This window comes from Mastigoproctus giganteus, chromosome 1 (genome assembly GCF_048544385.1).
Source record: "Mastigoproctus giganteus isolate SK-2022 chromosome 1, ASM4854438v1, whole genome shotgun sequence".
Taxonomy (NCBI): Eukaryota; Metazoa; Arthropoda; class Arachnida; order Uropygi; family Thelyphonidae; genus Mastigoproctus; species Mastigoproctus giganteus.
Genome location: NC_143575.1, coordinates 245,441,000 through 245,461,913, shown reverse-complemented (window position 1 = coordinate 245,461,913; position 20,914 = coordinate 245,441,000). Strand labels below are relative to the sequence as shown.

The 20,914-nt window shown below is 36.9% G+C and overlaps 1 protein-coding gene across 1 annotated transcript in view; it reads left to right on the top strand.

Moving 5' to 3' along the window:
- The window catches only part of LOC150091724 (uncharacterized), a 515,450-nt gene that overhangs the window by 102,576 nt on the left and 391,960 nt on the right, over positions 1–20,914 (top strand). Inside the window, exons 3-4 of the mRNA XM_090369463.1 lie at positions 1,730–1,822; positions 18,888–19,087. Of these exons, the coding sequence (XP_090225589.1) occupies positions 1,730–1,822; positions 18,888–19,087 (293 nt within the window). The remainder of the gene's footprint in view (positions 1–1,729; positions 1,823–18,887; positions 19,088–20,914) is intronic.

Sequence of the window (20,914 nt, the reverse complement as noted above, 5' to 3'; positions counted from 1 at the left end):
GTAATTTCTTTCCATCGTAAAGGTAAAAGTATGTGTAATTTATTTCCCTTTTGTGTGATTTGTTAAAATTCCTATAATACGGTTGCGTCCTTTATGGAACATCCTATAGAAGGCATTTTGAAAATATTTTGACTAGAGCTTTACATACCAGCTGGCCTTCAACATTTCAACAGTGACTTTATTGGTTCCTGCTGCTTTGCCATTTTTCATTGATTTTATAGCAACTTCTGCTAAAATTTCTGGTACAGCTTCTGCATCTGGTGTTGGAACCAGCTGTTGTCCTTTATTCTTATAATGATTTCAATAAAATTCTTCGACTTGTTTTAGTATTTGTTGTTAAATTTTTGTTTGTTGTTGCATCATCCTCATGCTTCAAAGCAAATATTTGGCTCTTGTGTGTAACCATTTTTCGTTTTGCTTTCTTTAGCCCTTTATTTTTTTCTAGTGTTCTGACAAGATCAATGTTGAACTTGCTTATTTATTTTATGTACTTTCCTACGGTTTTCACATTTCTGAATGAATGAGAATGTTGGTTTCAACAAGATGGTGTGACCTGTTCTATCTTGTGATTGTTCTATCTTGTTTCTTATATTACTACTTTGCTTCATTTCCCTTCTCTTTTTCATTATGGCAGTTTTCTTTTGATATTCTGGTTGGTTTTTCTTGTTTTATAGCAAGTGCAAGGCAGTTTCTACAGTAGTCTCAATGACTGCCATTATCAGTTGAAATATCTCTGTGAGGAAGGTCTTGCAGCACACAAACGATTGGGCAGTTCTAGTTCAAAGTTTTGACTCTTTTTCAATAGTTGGTTAGTATCAATCTTCACTTCAGTTGACTTGATCAATTTCTTTCTTTCTTTCTTGCAATCAATTTTGATTTTTACTCTAAGTAACTGATGGTCGCTTCCAACATTAAAATTGTTGAAGACTGACAGTTTGTGCATATTTTTTTTTGTCAATATGAAGTCAGTTTCACTAGTATTTCCAAGAGAACTCTCCCACATCCATTTTCGTTTGGCCTTTTTCTTGAAGAATAAGTTCATGATGATAAACAAATTTTGTCCCTCCACAAATTCAATTAGTTATTTGTTATTTGTTTTTTTTTTAGGAGCATTAGCAACTAAGGCCATATTGCTCCGGGTTATGCGGTGGTCATTCCCTGACCTCTCCGTATTTGGTGGTGACGGGCTCGAACCCCGGTCTAATCAAGAAGCGTGTGCTACACACTATTCAATTAGTAAATTGGCTCTGTCATCTCTTTTTCCAGTTCCATATGGGCTAACAGATCATCCTCATTTTGGATCTTACCAATTCTCGCATGGAAATCTCCTATTAAAATTTTATAGTGGTAGTCGTCCTGCTTGTAAAGGCATAATACATCTTCATAAAATTCATCACTATGGCTACTTGTAGGAGCATAGGCTAGAATAATTTGAAGATAATAGTGTTTATTTGTTATATAGGTAAAATATACACATGATCCTTACCTGCCTGTCCCTTGATTCTCTAAAGTCATTTTGTTGAAAATTAGTTCAAATGCAGTTTATTTTAATAATCAGGATGTAATTATTCTTAAAACCAATTTAATATTTCAAATTCTTTATTTATATATTTTTATTGATTATTAATGGCATTTGACTGCTTTTATCTATTTATTTATATATTTTTATTGATTATAATGGCATTTTACTGCTTTTATCTTTTGGTTATAATTAAATAATACCTTCTAGTTTTGTCATGAATATTCAAGCGTTCATGCATGGGAACTTGAAAGATTTGGTTATAAAAAAGCAAAGCTGTCTGTTAAGCTTGAGTTACTTAAGGTAAGCCATTTCAAAAAGAAATTTTTCTTTGGTAATTAAAATGTAAATTTGTAAAGCTTAGTTTAGCAAATTATAATTGTAATTAAGTTGTTAAACTAGAAAATCCACATTGTGGATTTTATATAATTTATACTGCTCACTTAGTATCAGGTTTGCAGGGCATGTGTGCTGAAGCTGCTCTGTGAAAATTTTGGAAACATTTAGATGTTTGCCTTTGTCAGTCACCAGTTCCAAATTCAGATTCTATAGCAAATCCAATAGTCATTTTATTATTAACAAATTTTGAACTTTTAAACTTTTATGCACTGCAGGCTAATATACTGTAATAAGTAAATCTTATATGAAAAAAATATGAAACAATTTTTCAATATAATAAAGATGTAAAGTTACTGAATAATATTTACTTCTTATGAAATGCCCTGTTTATTTATAGTTCAAATGCCAGTGCGCTTGTAGCAACATTTGAAACAGCTGATTTGGTGTGCTTTGTACTTATTATTTAGTGAAATTTTTTTGGTACTGGGACTAGGAAATACAAATAAAATATACTTCCTGCCTAACCAAAGCCACTTGCTTACATAAAACCCCTGGTACTATATCATGCTGCAATTAAAGATTCTAAATATTTTTGAAAATTTAAATTTTATGACATCATTGCTAGATTTTAGTGCAAGACATCATCTTTGATTTTTTTTTTTTTTCCCCTTGTGAATTGAGGTTACTATTAATCTCAATTTACTTTGAATAACAATTAACATTATTGTTCAGTTTCTTACCTAGTCATTACACAGAATAACTCTCTTATTGTATTTAAAGGTGACTTGTTAGAAACATAAAAAACTTACCACCCGTACTTTACTGGTTCATGAGCCAATACAGTCTGCATCAAGGATGTTTCTCAATAGTTTTGTAGAAAGTTGGTGGTGGTGGTTAATGACAATAATCAGAGTAAGCTACTGCAACAAGACTTGGAAAGATTATGCAGATAGGGCTGAGAAGTGGCAATTGAAGTGTGACAGTGAGAAATGCAAGTTACTGGATATGGGTAGCATAATGCCAGAAGGTATTCTGGCATTATGCTACCCATATCCAGTAACTTGCATTTCTCACTGTACCAACTATCTATACCAACTCTGTGGTACCACACTCAAGTAGTAGTAATGGTGGCATGTGATGCAAGAAAGCAAGCGTATGAGCTTATGCAGCATCAGCCAAAAAAAAAAAAAAAAATCACACAAGCATTCCCTCTAAATGTTTTGTCCAGTTCCTCCTTAAATTTTATTTAACCTATCAACTTCCACAATGACAGATGGAAGTTTGTTCCAGCAATTAACCACCCGCTGGCTAAAGGCAAATTTCCACACATCCTATTCTACATCTGTTTTTCCTCAATTTGAATTTATGCCCCCTTAGGTTCGTAATCTGAACAAGTGGAAGAATCCCATCAGAATTCAGCGTGCTCAACCCATTCAAGGCCTTATACATCTCAATCAGATCACCTCGCAGTTGCCTAGTCTCCAGCCGCTGCAATTTGCAGAACTTAAGCCTCTCTTAGTAAGAGGATCCCTTAATTCCCCTCACCAATCTTGTTGCCCTTCTCTGTACATGCTCAAGCAAATCTACATCCTTCCTAAAATGAGGCCTTCAGACCTGTACACAGTACACAAGGCGTGGCGTGACCATTACCTTATACAGAGGGAGAAAAATAATGGAGAATGATAAATACCTGGGAAGGGGGAAGGTAATGTGCAGTTAGAATTATGAATTTTGTCAGCAGGGATGAGGTAGTTATTCTGCTGTATAAGGCAATGATTTAGCTATATCTTAAGCACTTCTGTAATTTAGGAAGGAAGGAAGGATATAGATTTGTTGAAATTGATGCAGAGAAGAGCAGCAAGATTAGTGAGAGGAACAACATGGTACTCTTACTAAGAAAATTTCAGTTCTGCAAATTGCGACATCTGGAAATTAGGAACCTGAGAGGGGATCTGTTTGAGGTGTTTAAAGCTTTAAATGGATTGAGTAAATTGAATGTTGATAGCATCCTTACTCTTGCTCAGACAACACATAGACTTCTTCTGGTGTTGAAGGAAGAACTAGACAGATCATTAGAGAGAATGGACAGATAACGTTGGTAGTGTTTTTTTTTTTTTTTTTTTTTTTTTTTTATGACAACCCCAAATACAAGAGGTATTAGAACCTATAGTATTAAGTACCATGCTTGGGTTGGAGGTTGGGAAGACAAAAGAAGATATTTGTTGATATTAGACTTGAACTTCTGTAGACTGTAATTTTCAGGAAATATGTATGAAGGAAGGTTGTTCCAGAAAACGGCAGTTGAATGAATAAACGAGGAAGATGAAAAGTTGGTTCTGTGAGTTTGAAGTTGGACATTAAATGGATGTTGGCTGGTGGCAGCACGTGTTTGGACTGTTTTGAAAGAGAGAGAGAGGGAATTATAGAAGCCAATTCAGAAGAACAATGCCCATGGAAGTATCTGTAGAAAAGGCATGCAGCAGAAACAGTACGTCGATGAGACAGCGAGTGGAGAGACTCTGTTAGAGAGGAGTCATTAATTAACCTAACTGTCCTCTTCTGAATGGCATCTAGAAGCCTGAAAGAGGTTTTGAGGGCACCACCCCAGATGTAAGAACAATATTCCATGGTACGGCGGATTTGCGATTTGTACAGAGTGAACAGCTGTTTGGAAGAAAAGTAACGCCGAGAGCAAAAGAGAAAACCAAGTTTTTTAGATGCAGAGGGAGCAATATTTGTAATGTGCTTGTGCCAAGAGAGATTAGAAGTCAGGGTAATCCCAAAAGAGATATATCATTTTGCCTAGAAATCGGAGTGTCACTAAAGATGGAGCAGAAGAATCCTTTTTTGCAAGATATAAGACAAAACTGAGTGTTAGAAGGATTGAAATCAACTAAGTTGTCTTTGCCCCACTGGAGATTGGCATTTAACGAATTGGTAGCAGATATTCGAGAAGTTGAAGCTGATTGAGCAAGGCAAGGTTTCTCAAAATGGAAAGTGGAATGCAATGTATCATCGGCAAAACTATGGATAGGATTTCCAGTTAATGGAAGAAGGTAATAAATATACAAGAGGAAAAGAGTGGGGGAAAGAACTGAACCTTGGGGGACACCAGCATTAGTGGAGAAGGTAGAAGACAGAGAGCTATCTACTATCACCCTCAGTGAGCAATCAGAGAGAAAACTGGATAACCAATTACAAAAAACAGTTGACAAACCATAAGATGGAAGCTTGTTTAGGAGAACTTTATGCCAAATACGATCAAAAGCCTTTGAGATGTCAAGAGCAACTACTTGTGTTTCACCGAACCTTTCCATTGAATTAGTCCATAAATGGGTAACATAAGCCAGAATATCACCAGTGGATCGACACTGACGGAATCCATACTGGCGATCGTTGATCAGACGGAAGGTTTCTAGGTAGTTAAAGAGTTGGCGGTTAATTGATTTCTCCATTACTTTAGAAAGAGTAGAAGTAATTGCAATGGGATGATAATTGGATGGGAGGGATTTGTCACCCTTTTTAGGAACTGGCTGGATATGAGCAAATTTCCAAGCAGAAGGAAAAACACCTTTGGAATAAGAAAGTGAAAAAAGGCGGCAAAGAATAGGAGTAAGTTCAGGAGCACAGGTTTTGAGAACAAGTGGAGAAATACCATCAGGACCTGGAGCTTTCTTAGCATCAAGATTCATCAAAATCCTTCTGATATCCTTTTGACGGAAGACCACAGAAGGCATTGAATGGAGCATGTTAGGAATGGTGGGAGGTGTTTTACCAAGATCATTAATACATGAGCTGGAAGAAAAATGGGATGCTAGCAGGAAGCTTTATCCTTGGCTGAAGTGACAACAGAACCATCTGGATTGGACAGAGGTGGGAGCAGAGATGGGCAAAAGTTTCGGCCAATAGCTTTGGCAAGAGACCAGAATGCTCAGCTACCATTAGGGCAAGAAGAAAGTTTTCTACTCTTAGCCTGTTCAAACTCTAGTTTGGACTGATTAATAACTGCTTTACAATTGTTGCGAGCTTTGGTGTAGGCAGAAAATGAAACTGAAGAATTAGAAACAAGCCAGTTACGATATGCAACATTCTTCTCTTGGACAGCCTTAGCACATTTGTTGGAGAACCAAGGTTTAGATAAAGGACGAGATTTTAAAGTGGAGTGTGGGATAAAGGATTCCATTCCTGTAAGAATAATTTCACTGACACGATCTGAGCAAACGTTGACATCAGAAGTTTTGAAACAGTAATCAGACCAAGGAAAAGAAGAAAAAAAGTCTCGCAAGTCATCCCATTTTGCATTCTTGTAATGCCATACAATACGAGGTTGGGAATAGCCATGAGATAAAGGTTCCATTGGAGAAGAGACAATCACCAAGTTGTGATCTGAAGTGCCTAAAGGACCTCTCACTTCGACATTGTATTTAGAAGGGTTGTTTGTGAGAAAAAGATCAAGCGTATTGGCTGTATGATTAGGATTGTCCGGTATTCTTACTACATTATGATGTAGTTACAAAGAAACTGGATGCAAAAAAATAATTTTTATATCATATACTTGGATTTCAGGAAAGCTTTTGACACTGTTGCGCATGGAAGACTACTGTACAAATGGAGCATAATGGTATTAAGGGTAAGTTGCTACAATGGATAAAAGGATGGTTAAGTGGGAGAAGGTGGTAATCAATGGGTGCCGCTCTTTGTGGACTCATATTATTAGTGGAGTCCCACAGGGTTCGGTGTTGGGTCCACTGTTGTTTAGTATATTCATCAATGATATTGATGAAGGTATATCGGGCTTAGTGTCGAAGTTTGCAGATGATAAAGGTTGGCAGGGTTGTTAATGACAGTAATGGCAGTGTGCTACTGCAACAGGATCTAGAAAATTTGGGCAGATGGGCTGAGAAGTGGCAACTGAAGTTTAACCTTGACAGATGCAAAGTACTGCATATGGGTAGAAGTAACCCCAGAGAAATGTACCAACTGTGTGGTACTACACTTAAGGTGGCAGAAAATGAAAAAGACCTGGGAGTAATTGTGCAGTGAGATATGAAGTTTTCTGAGCAATGCAGACAGGCTGCCAGGGCAGGTCATGGGGTTTTGTCAATGATATATAGGAATTTTTCTATCAGAGAAAAGGTGCTGATTGTCCCTCTGTAATTATGCTCTCATAATTATGGCTAAGGGTTTGCTTACTTCCTTTGCCACCTCCTTTAATATAACTAGATAGATCCCACCCACCCCAAATTCTCTCAAATGGCTGCTACTCTGAGAGATTCTTTGAGAGATGTCTTTGAAAAATATTATCTTAAATGGCTGCTACTCTGCAAGAGGCAACATATGTAATTTCAAATTTTGCACACTGTGGAGGGCTTGAATTTGAAATGAATTTTTAAATAAACTTGAACATGGAAGTAACTAATGGTGTGGTATTTTTTTCAAAAATGAAAACCTCAAGAACGAGAGGTATTAGATCCTTTAGTACTTAGTACTGTGCGTGGATTTACTCGTTGATATTAGACTTGAATTTTTGTAGATTGTAATTTTCGGGAAATACGTATAAAGGGAGGTTGTTCCAAAAAAAAAAAAAAAAGGAAATTGAAAGAATAAATGAGGAAGAAGAAAAGTTGATTCTGTGAGTTAGAAGTTGGACAGTAAAAGGATTCTGACTAGTTGTGGCACATGTTCAGACTGCTTCGGAAAAAAGAGTAGGAATTATAGAAGCCAACTCAGAAGAACAGTGGCCATGAACGTATCTATAGAAAAGGCATGCAGCAGAAACAGAACATTTCCACTCTCTGTCTCATAGACGAACAGTCAACAAGACAGAGTGGAGAGACTTTGTGAGAGATGGATCATTAATTAATTCAAAAAGTATCCTCTTTTGAATGGAGTCTAGAAGCCTGAGAGAGATTTTGGGTGTGGGGGGGGGGGGTACCACTCCCAGATGTGGGAACAATATTCAATGGTAGGACAAATTTGAGATTTGTACAGAGTGAACAGCTGTTAGAAAGAAAAGTAATGCTGAGAACAAAAGAGAAAACCCATGTGCAGTGGAGCCAATATTTGTGATATGCTTATGCCAAGAGAATTAGAAGTCAGGTTAATCCTTCCTAAAATGAGGCTTCCAGACCTGTATGCAGTACTCAAAGTGTGGCCTGACCATTGATTGCCTTATACAATGGGATAATCACCTTATCCCTGCTCGCAAAATCCCTGTATATCATTGACAAAACCCCATGACCTACTCTGGCAGCCTGTCTGTACTACTCAGACAACTTCATATCTGACTGCACAATTACCCCCAGGTTTCTTTCATTCTCCACTACCCTGAGTGTAACACCACATAGTGGTACATTTCTCTGGTGTTACTGCTACCCATATGCAGTATGTCAATCTTAAACTTCAGTTGCCACTTCTCAGCCCATCTAGCCAACTTTTCCAGATCATGTTGCAGCAGCATACTGTCATTACTGTTATTAAGAACCCTGCCAACCTTTGTATCATCTGCAAACTTTGACATTAAGCTTGATATACCTTCATCAATATCATTGATAAATATACAAAACAACAATGGGACCAACACTGAACCTTGAGGGACACCACCAATAACATTAGTCCACGTAGAGCAGTACCCATTGATTACCACTCTCTGTCTTTCCCACTCAACCATCCTTTTATCCATTGTAGCAACTTGCCCTTAATGTCATACTGTTCCAATTTGTACAGTAGTCTTTCATGTGCAACAGCATCAAAAGCTTTCCTGAAATCCAAGTATATGCTATCAAAATTATTTTTTGCATCCAGTTCCTTTGTGACCATATCATAGTATCCAATAAAATTTTTCAGATAAGACTTCCCCTTGAGAAACCCATGCTTTGTCTGAATTATTATTGCTGTCTTGTCTAGATGATCCTGCAATGCTTTAACCAGTGACTCCATTATTTTTCCTGGAACAGAAGTCAAACTAACAGGTCTGTAATTACTCGTGTCACCCTTTGATCCCCTTGGTGAATTGGAGATAGAAATTGTGTTATGCTTAACATCATTAGCATCGATATGTACAACAATAAATAACACCAAATTTTGTCTCTGGCAGACATACCATGGTCCTATTCCACTTATCCTTATTGCATAAAATATTCTCCATGTTCCTGACAATAGTTACCAAGAATAATTACCCATCTGGGATCATTGAATTCTGCATATGGGAATATGCAGAATTCAGTGATCACCAGAGGGATAATTATTCCTCACCAGAATCATGTGGATAGGCTTAAGTTTTGAGGTGGGCAACTGAGTGTTTGGTGAGTTCCCATATTTAGCTGCTTCTAAGGCAGTAACTGTTTTCTTCATGTACTTAAATTTGTCCATCAAATTCAAAATGGTTTGGGTTTTTGCTTAATCCTCCTCCTCTTTCCCCCACCTTAGCACAAAGGTTTCTCTTGGGCATTATGTCCATCTCTCTCTCTAGACTGTTCTGTGGGAACACACATACAGTGCAAGCAATATGACCTTGATTCGTGGAACTAGTTTAACATTTTCCTCACCCCAAGATAAGGCAAATTTTAGTTGCCATGTGCCATGACATGATTGTCACACAACTGTAGCTATGGGTAGGGAAGCGATGCCGCTTCCTCTCATTGTCATCTACATCATTCCCTTTCCCATATTGAGTGATCAATCTTGATAAAGGAGTTGTCTTTTGGCTGTACAATATGTTCAAAGGCCAATTTGCACGTTAGAAGAACCGTGAAAACCGTGTCTTGTTGTACAAGTACAGCGAGACACGGTTTTCACTTCTACTGAAATCAGCCGATTACCTTCCCAAGTGAAGAAACCTAAAGAATTCCTCCAGTCGCAGACTGGAATCAAACCCATATCTTTCCAAATGAGAGGCAAGCAGTGATGCATTGTGTCAGCTAAGCTGTGATGGGGACAGTTTCAGTTTAAAAAAAAAAAAAAAAAAAGTTAAACCTACAGAGCTATTACCCATTAACACAAGTACAATAATAATACCACACTATTCCCAGGCAAGATAATTTAGATAAATATGAAAGTAGTAATAAAAAAAAATCATAACTGTTTTACTGGGAAAAGGAATTATGAGAAGGATATAGTTTTTATTGCTCTGATCATGTGCATGCCTTATTTTTCTAATTTAACAAGTACTATTTTGAGATTATTATCAGTATTAGTAGTGGTAAATAATGCAAGAAAGGAAGCTTATAAAGCAGCAACCAAAAAAAAAAAAAAAAAAACTTCCCACATCACCTGTCAATCCCTGCCTGGTTCATCTAGTTCTTCCTTGATTTATTCAAACAATCCACTTCCACAACAACAAATGGAATTTTGCTCCAACTATCAGCCACCTGCTGGCTGAAGGGGAAAACTTCTGCATATCTGTCCTGCAACTGTCCTTCAGTTTGAATTTATGCCTCCTCATGTGTGTGTAGTCCGAGCAAGGGGAAGAATGCCATTAGCATTGAGCTTGCTCAATGCTGATAAAATTCAAAGTGAAGCATTTGTGTTATATAATATAGAATTGAGATGTATGTATAATGGCATCAGCATTATACATACATCTGTTGCTGGTGGCAATGTTTGCAGCCTAGCTTGGTGGATTTTTTTTTTTGTAATGATAATGAAGATTATATCATGCCAGACATCAGTTTAACGTTCATTTTCCTCGTCTATGCTGCAATCACTATTAGAATCATAACAGTGCATCTTTTCCTTTACTTATTATTCTGTCACATCTTTATCCACTTCTATTTTCTCAGTACTTCATTTCAATTATGTGATTGCAACACTTGTTCCTTTTATCTGATGTGTATTCTTCAAACATCTTCTCTGCAATTATTTTAATAGCATACAAGGCTAATGCAGTGTTTTACAAGTGAAGCATTTGGGTTTTGAATTCTCTCCGGAAAGCTAAATTGGCTTCAGATGTGTGTGGAATGATGAAAATCTGTAAACAGTATGCTTGCAAGCCTTAAAAATTTTGTAAAATTTGTGATGCTATTTTAAACATCTCTTGCAACCATTGAAAAGCTTCCATAGCCAAGTAGTTAAGTTCAAGGGTACAGAAGTACCCTTGAACTTTGAGTAACTTTCTTTGAGTAACTGGTTCATTCCAAAGGTACAGAAGCAAATTTTCTTTGAGTGACTGGTTCATTCCTGTGTGACTACTAAATATGGTATAATTCTCTTTTAATCTCTAAGTATAGCATATTTTACTGAAAATAATAACAGCTTTTTTTTTTTTTTTTATAATATAGTACTTTACAATATTCGATTATTTTGTATTAGTAAATAAATGTTTATATTAACATTGTTGCAAAAATCCCTTCATAAGATCTGTTTGAACTTTGGAGGGATATTATGCAACCAATCCTTTTACCTGATTCCATTGATAAAGAATTTTTTTACCTCTGCAGTTTTCAGATGATCATCCTGCTCTCTTTCTTCTCCACTGTCATCTTTAATCATAAACTCTAACTTTTGGAAGTCTTCAGTGGTAGGCTCCCTTTCACAAGACTGAACCAGGTCTTCAACATCCTCTTCATCCACTTCAGTTCCTACAGATTGGCTAAGAGAGAGCCAAGAAAGAGAATTTCTTGATCAGTATTTGCCTGATATTTAAAAGCCTCAAGTGTTGCTGGATGGTTGGCCAAAGATTTTCCAAGATGCATTCAGGCAGCGAATTGAGACTTTTTGCCATGCTGCAACAGAAGTTGAAATTACATGTTTCTTATAGCCTCCAGCATGTTGAATATTGGCTTACAAAATTCCTTTAATGTCATGCAGTCACCAGATTTTGCTTCATGGCATTTCCTGAAAACACCTTCATGTGAAATTGTCTGTAACTTGCTCATTCACCTGAAGCAGGATCAAAATAGTGGTGTTGGCTAACAAGGACATTTCTTTGATGAAATCAAATTTGCATTACAAAGAAGCAGCAAGTTTGGGGTCCTGGCCAGGTGCATTGTCCAAAAGCAGAAGAACCTGCAGTGCTAGCTTGTTCATCAGGTACTACATCACAGCAAGACCATTTTTTCCCCCTTTTTTTCCCCATCAACCTTGTGCTGTAAAGACTTGGTATACTGTTTCATTTATTCTTTGCTTATGTTGAGGATAGTTTGTGTATAGAATAAACTTATAATAATTTGAATCAACAGCCAAAGAACAAATAAAACCGGATACCAAGTTTTGATGGTACATCTTGATGATTAAAAAATACTAAGCACTGTACATTTTACAGAACTTGTTTACTGACAAATAAACAAGTACAATTAAACAAGTACTTTCTTGGCTGCTTAAGGATGACCGCATATATGCATCATGGCACATCAATGTCAGTGTGCATGTTAATTTAAAGTTACCAGGAATGTTGCACCATGCAACAAAGTTAATTTGCCTTTCATAGGCTTATGTCTTGGGAAAGCATCTTTGTCCTTAGTTAAGTATGTTCTCTTTGGCCTCTTCTTCTTCTTCCAAAAGAGGTTAACTCATCTGTATGGAACACTTCATAAAGATTCCCCTTCCTCTTCTATCATCTTGCAAAACTTGGCCTTCAGTTTGCATGCTGCCTCTTTATCTGCACTTGTTTTCTACTATTAAGTATCATCAAAAATGGCTTTAGCTCTCTCCTCACAAATAAATTGAGCACTCATAGATTCATTCCATTTGTTTTTCACAAATCCTTAGCATTAATAGGTCCCCCCCCCCATTGCTGCAGTTAATTCTTTCCTTTGAACTTTCTGGTAGAAGCATCCCTCACTTTCACTATTTTAAATGCATTCCCATGGTTTCAGAGTCAGCCCCAAGGTCTTGTCAATGATATACAGCAGTGGTTCTCAAACTTTTTAATCTGAAGGCACCCTAAATCCATTATGAAAAATGCCCGGCACCCCAGCACCGGGTGCAATGGGTGCTGGCAGAATATTTTGTAAGTTGGTGCTGTTTCAAATACAGTGTATGCGACGGACGGCTTGGCTGTTCCGTATATGTAGGTGTATGTACATAAACACTGAAATGCGGTCAGCAATTATTTAATGACGTCTTCTAATTTACACAGTTGCATGAAATTCGGTGACCTTTTGTAGCGATGGCCACGATGTAAGCCGATGCTAAATTTGATGTTGCAGCACCCCTATAAAGAGTAAGTTGCACCCAATTTGAGAACCACTGATATACAGGAATTTTGCTGGCAGGGATAAGGAGGTGATTATCCCCTTGTGTAAGACAATGGTTGGGCCACACCTTGAGTACTGCGTACAGGTCTGGAAGCTTAATTTTAGGAAGGATGTAGAGTTGCTAGAATAAGTACAGAGAAGGGTAACAAGACTGGTGAAGGGAACAAAGGGGTGCTCTTATGAAGAAAGGCTTAAGTTCTGCAAATTGTAGCTTCTGGAGACTAGGCACATGCAAGGCAATCTGATTGAGGTGTACAAGGCCTTGAATGGATTGAGCAGGCTTAATGCTGAGGGGATTCTTCCTCTTGCTCAGATTACAAACCTGAGGGGACATAGATTCAAACTGAGGAAAGACAGTTGTGGAATAGATGTGCGGAAGTTTACCTTTAGGCAGCGGGTAGTTGATTGCTGGAACAAACTTCCATCTGTTGTTGTGGAATTTGATAGCTTAAATAAATTCAAGACAGAAGTAGACAAACATGTGGAATGAATGGATCAGTAAAATGGGAAGGGTGTTTTTTTTTTTTTTTTTTTTTTTATGCTGTATAAGCTTGCTTTCTTGCATCATGTGCCTCTACTAATGCTAATCTCTGGCGAAGGAGCTGCTCAAACACTTTGCTGAGGACAGACAACAGAGCAATAGGTCTATAGCATTCTGGAAGTTCTTGTGATTTGGACAGATTGTAGGCTGCAGCAGCAAGCTCTTGCACAGTGAAGGGTGGTTTTACCTCTGTGGTGTGATACTGTGCATTTTCGCTCTCCAGTTGAAGTTGTTCGGGGGTACGATTCGGGTCTAGTTGCCTAAAGGTGACATCCAAGATATTACGAATGGATTCCTGCCATGTTGTATCTATCCCTGAGGGGTCTTCGTGGAGGGAATGACCTCTCCCATAGGGAGTTTTCTGGTTTTTACCCTATAAACAATCCCCCATGGGTCTGAGTTGCCCACAGTAGAGACAAGATGCTCCCAGGACAGTTTTTCCTCTGCTTGATCATTACCGTATACGAATTCCTTGCCTTCCTGTATTGGTTCCTAAGGTATTCTACTTCTGCTGCAGGTCAGGGCCTCCTGGCTCCCTGGAAGATGCGCCTCTTTTGGCTGACCTCTTCTAAGGGTCTGCAGCTCCCGAGGCCGCCATGGCACAGCACCCAGTATGGGTAGCTGTGCCATGTTTTTCTTAGAAAGCACCCAGTTTTTCTGCTTAATGTTGACATTGGCCCGTTAATTGTAGTATCAGTAATTTTACACTGGTGGGAGGCCAAGTCAGAATTTATTAGAGTGAACAGATTCTGAGTGTAGTCCTTTAACAGATTCTGAGTGTAGTACCACACATTTGGTACATTACTCTGGGGTTGCTGCTACCCATATGCAGTACTTTGCATTTGTCAACATTAAATTTCAGTTGCCATCTCTCAGCCCATCTGCCTAATGTCTGAAGCATCTGGAGACTAGACACCTGAGAGGTGGCACCTCCGGTAGCCAGGTGGGCAGGAGCAGCAGTGTGTAGCACACGCTTCTTGATTAGACCAGGGTTCGAGCCCGTGACCACCAAATATGGAGGACGCAGAAAGGTCAGGGAATGACCACCACATATCCCCGGAGCAATATGGCCTTAGTTGGTAATGCTCCTAAAAACCAAATAACAAACAAACAAACAACCTGAGAAGTGATCTGATTGAGGTGTATAACACCTTGAATGGTTTGAGCAAGCTCACTGCTGATGGGGATTCTTCCTCTTGCTTAGATTCTGCACCTGAGGGGGCATAAATTCAAATTGAGGAAAGAGAGTTGTAGAAGAGATGTGCTGAAATTTGCCTTTAGCCAGCTGGTGGTTGATTGCTGGAACAAACTTCCATTTGTCATTGTGGAAGTTGACAGCTTAAATAAATTCAAGACTGAACTAGACAAACTTTTGGAGTGAATGGATGGATGAAACAGGAAGGTTTTTTTTTTTTTTTTTTGGCTGATGCTATATAAACTTGCTTTCAGGCATCATATGCCTCTGCTAATGCTAATGTGGGAGTGTACAAAATGTACATTGACACTCATGTTGCAGCCCAGCTTCTAGAAGTTTGCCATCATATTTTCAACTATATTCTCGTAGTCAGGATCCTTGGTGTTCCCTAGAAGTTCTCAACAACAGACCTGATGGTGAACCATGCCTGTTTTTCTCTTTTATTCTTCGTCAGTGACTGTTGCCTTCCAGCCTGCAATATAACATCTACATGGCGGTACCTCAGTGTGGAGTTTACTCTATTAGGTAGGGCTACAGCTAGTTCCTCCTTGGTTGACCTGTTGGGGAAACTTAAAACAGTTCCTTTGAAACCCAACAGAGGCTTCTCTAATCAAAGCCAAAGGGGAAAACTGTAGCTCGGCTATATCATAGTCTGGTCCTGGCGAGAGTAACAGCTTCTAGACTTAAATGTTCTTGTCTGTCCCATTATACAGTCACTTAGTATATTTATGCTGACATCATGGGGGGGGGTCTTGGAATTCCATCCCTTAGCTGGACCATTCCCCCTCCTGAAAAGTAATAGGCTGGAGAAGCTACAGTCCCCCCCCCCCCTTTGGCTTTGATTAGAGAGCTAGCTAAATTTGTTCATATGCAAAATGAGTTAAGTAACATCAAGAGGCTGCAATGTGATGGTAGTGTTTTACTTGAAAGCAAGTCATCGGTGAAGCCAACTCTTGCATGCATCCTTTGATGGCACTTGCTTACATGAGTTGGGAAAGGTCCGATCTTAGCATTGACGGGTGGGAAACAGAACCATGTTGTTGTCCGGCCATGCATATGTAGACCTTATAAGAACAAGGATTCTTATAACATAGTATGGAGATGATAATCATGGCTGGATGCAATGCAGTCCGAGTCGCTTGCTCATATCTCCCAGAGGTGGTTTCGTATGCATGGTTTACATGTCAAGCACCATGATGCAATCATAAGCATAATCAAAAATAGACTTGACCAGAAGGATTGGGTGGTTCGAAAGGAGCCCCGATATCAAACTACAGAAGGATTGCAGAATCCCTACCTTCTGTGTGCAAGAGATGGTTTACTGTTCCTTCTTGATGCCCAGATGGTAGGCATGGAGCAAGATCTTGAGACTTGTCATTGTATGAAGAAAAATAAATTTAACAATAAAGTGTCAAAGAGCAATAGCCCAAGAATTGGGTAGACAGCCTATTGTCTCTACAATAACCTTATCGTATAAGGGTGTTTGGTGCAAGACTTCGGCATCAGTACTTCAATCAGTGGTCTTTACCACTGCTGACTTAAAGATAATTGCAATCAGGGTGCTGACTTAAAGATAATTGCAATCAGGGTGCTGACTTAAAGATAATTGCAATCAGGGTGCTGACTTAAAGATAATTGCAGTCAGGGCACTTCAGGGGGCATTGAGCTACTTGGGGGCTCATCTGTGGATGACCACTGTCTGCTGTCTATGACCTCTCATGTCGGTAGGTTGAAAGGCACCTATGTAACAGATAAACCTTCTATAAGAAGTAAGGGAATAAAGTAATAAAAATTCCCTCAAAATCTCAGTCCCTCATTAGTTTGCAAATTTGAGGTCCAACAAAAATACTTTGTTTTAGCTTCTCTTGGGTGATTGATAGTAATTTAGTACAAAATGTAGTTTAAGCAGAGACCTTCCTAAGGTAAAGCTTTCACAAACTGTTTTATCAGACCCAGTTTGATGTGCAAGGATGGAAGGAGGAGTCTACCAGTGGTTTATGAACAATGTTCATTGATCCCGGCAACCAACTGTCCCTCTTTGGCCAGACCTTGACATCCCAGTGCTTACCCCTTGCCTGACTGTCCCACTCGCACAAAAAGCAAGGCATTTTTATATTTGCCAGATTGCTGTCCAATAAAAGTGCCCGCTTAGATAAAAGTTTAAAAAAAATTACAATTTTTATTTTAGAATTAAGGTATTTTACTTTTATAATATGTATACTGGTATTAGCTGAAAAAAACATTAGTAAAGCTACCAAATTAGAACATAATAGGTTGGAGATGTTATAAATATTTTATTTTCTATTATTTTTTAAACTAAACTATTGCATTTATGAATATAATTATTTGTGAATATAATTATTTGTAGTGTTCTCAAAGTAAAAAAAGAAAAAAATTAAATGAGAAATCATCATATGCAGCCATGTGGTGTGCTTTAAATCTTGGAGTGCAAAACTCAGGCTGCATAACTACTAAGATTAAAACATAAAATATAAAAATATTGCTGTTTCCAATACAAAAAAAATGATATGTTCTTATAATGAGTATAGTTTTGTTGATTAAGGAAAAAAAAAATTTTTAAACAACATTAATTCAAAACATTCATGACAATTTTTTTATGTAAAAGTGCTTTTGTTGATGTTGTTTAAGCTTGTTTCCTTGCATCATATGCCACTATTATTACTAATATTTGGTCATGTGATGAATTCTTAAATAGTAAAAATGGTGATGTGGTCATATACAGTTGTGCCCCCATACCTGCTGATTGAGTCACCTGCGGTTAACCATGGAAAAAAAATGAAATGTCGTGTATGGTTTGGTCACCAACATTATGATGGTTCTTTAGAGATTTAACGAATGTGTCATTTTCAAACTTTTGAATAATTTCAAGTTTTTGTTTAATTTGAAAGCACAACTTTTGTGTTTGCCCATCATTTTCACGATTTATAAACAAAAAAAAAAAGTTCTGACATAAATGACGAAAAAAAATTTGTCCTTTTGTGGTGTGACGGAACACAACAATTGACGTGACGCACTAAATCAAACTAAGCATTTGGTCTCTTTTTTTTTTTTGTTTTGTTTTGAGCATAGGTGTGAAGACAGCAGGGGTTGCAAGGCAATAGGTACACTAACTTTCCAACGACGACTTATAACACCGGTTCTTGTCGCTTATTTACAACTTGCAAAATATCTGTTTATACCTATTCAAGTTAGTACTTGAATTTTATGATTTCTGGTTGATTTTTTTTATTTTTATTTTATTTTATTTTATTTGGATTTTGATGCCCAGTTAATCCTATTCCGGTAAATCTAGAGCCTGCTGTACTTTATTATTACCGTATTTAATGTTGATAATGTCTTACTGTGTGTTTAATTTATCAATTAAACTTTATTATATGTATATATTGTACAAGAAAATCACGTTATATATGGGGTCGGCAGGTGTTTGCTTATATCCGTGGTTTCAGCCATCCACGGTAGGTCTTGGATGATACAGTAAGACCCGTGGATACAGGGGTCTTACTGTATATTATAAATATTTTTTCTAAGGTTCTTTTTATAATTTTAACTGTGACTACCATAATTTAGATCTAAGGTGATTACCATAAAATTGTTAAACAGAAAAAAAATAATAAATAAAAAATAAATTATTCAATGAGATATACTAATACACAGCCACATTTTAGATTTATGTTTACAAAAATCACCATCATGCCGTGGTGGCTTATGTTACAATGTTATAAAAGTAAAGAAAAAAACAGCAGTATCGAATGTGGTATTTTATTTTAAAAAAGTGCTTAATTGTGTTAATTGATAAAAAAAATTATATATTGTCAGTGAAATTTAATATCAATTGCAGTCTGAATTTTAAAAAATCTCCTGCTTTCCTCCTACTTTTTTCTGATAAAAATTACAATATTTTCAGCTTTCCAAAAATTAAGAGTTTGACATCTATGATCACTAAGATTAAAACACCTTTCCAGTCTTTGCTTAAATAACTAGAAATTACAAAAATGAAAATTTTTAGTGCTCTACCATCATAAATTGTTTATAGATATCTAGAATTATTTCTAATTGTATTTTTACTGTTTTATGTAGCGTCTGCTGGAGCTTCAGTTTGATTGTAATGTTAAATTTAAAAGTGAAGTGAACAAACAAGAGGCAGTAACTCTAAGAATACTACCTATTGGAAGGGACATACAAGGACATATGTATTGGTATCAAGTTGATAAGGATTTGAACCTTCGCATCTATCGAGAAGATGCAGATGATGAGCACTCTTGGAGACTTATATGTGGGCAAGTATATTATTTTACCGTTTCATTTCCATTTTGAAAATTTTTTACCTTTTTTATCAACTCTAAATCTTTAAAGTAAAATAACAAATAAAAAAAAAATTAGTATTGGAATAGAGAAATGGGAAATTAAAACATTTACCTTGTTGCCCCTTTTTATTATTTAGTAATTATCCAACTATATCAGATGTGTTGAATTTCTTGTGATTGATATAAAATGTTAGAGAGTTTTCTGGTTCACTTTGAATATTTATCTTTGTCCACAGCTCCATTTCTTTACTTAAAGGCTCATGATCTGCTCTCTATTTGTCTCCTCATTCCCACTGGATTATTCAGATATGTTTGATGGTTTTAATTTAAATTTTGTTTGCTTAACCCTTCATTGGACGTACCAGCAAAACAAACATAGTTGGTCGCAATGTACTTCTCAGTTACATACTAGGTTCCATATCGAAAAATTAGACTATGTTTAAAAATCACTCTAGTTTATTCATAAATAACATATACAAGAGTTTCAAATGTTTATTTATTAATAAATTTTTATTTTTACACAAATTTTTTAATAAAAAATTATTTTTCATCTTGTTCATTGAACGTTGCTTTTTTAGAGCATGACGCACAAACCTTTTTGCGTGCTCTAAGCAGAGGTATCGTTTATAATTTGTACAAGAATACCTTGTCAGTCTGGTTCTTTTTGTTGCCTGTCAGCAATTAGTGCATCGCTTGCAACTGCTCTCCCGTTCTGTGCTTGTATAAGGTTCAGTACTCTGCTGGACGTACCAGCAAAACAAACATAGTTGGTTGCAATGTATTTCTCAGATACATACTAGGTTTCATATCGAAAAATTAGACTATGTTTAAAAATCACTCTAGTTTATTCATAAATAACATATACAAGAGTTTCAAATGTTTATTTATTAATAAATTTTTATTTTTACACAAATTTTTTAATAAAAAATTATTTTTCATCTTGTTCATTGAACGTTGCTTCTTTAGAGCATGATGCACAAATCTTTTTTGCGTGCTCTAAGCAGAGTTATTGCTTATAATTTGTACAAGAATACCTTGTCAGTCTGGTTCTTTTTGTTGCTTGTCAGCAATTAGCGCATCGCTTGCAACTGCTCTCCTGTTCTGTGCTTGTATAAGGTTCAGTACTCTGCTGCCTTAGTTGAAGGGAAATTTGAGGGACCTGGCTCCTCTGTTGAAGTTCCTCAGCCACTAATTCCGCAGAAAGTTGCTTGAGGAAGAGTCTGCGACTCTTTACTTCTGTTTCATTTCCCATGTAGATCCCTTGTGCATTGATTCAGCTAATGTTTAGCATGGCATAGAATATCACCATTGGCCAATGACAACAAGTTAGCGCCACATTGTAAGTCGCAAACATCTGTTTAAAAATCACTCTAGTTTATTCATAAATAACATACACAAGAGTTTCAAATGTTTATTTATTAATAAATTTTAAAAAAAATTTTACAATTTCTGGTTTCAGCTGATCACCTGTTTCATGGTCAATGGCATCATCAAAATGCAAGGAGAATGACGTTCTTTGATTTTGATATCAAAATGATGTTCTTTGATTTTTTCGGTACATAGGAAACAATTGTTGTTTCTTCCCTGATTTTTCAGGTTGGCTCTTGGCTCACACAAATTCAACAGATAGTTGTGGTTTGTTCTTTTTTATCATTACAATATAAGAAGGAACTAAATTGACATCCGTAAACCAGTTATCTGCTGTTAATAAACCAATTATCTGTCAAAAGACTGGATAGGTTCTGCCAGTGTTTTGACAATCAGCTGGTCTATTGCCAATTTGCTACGGACCTTCGAGTT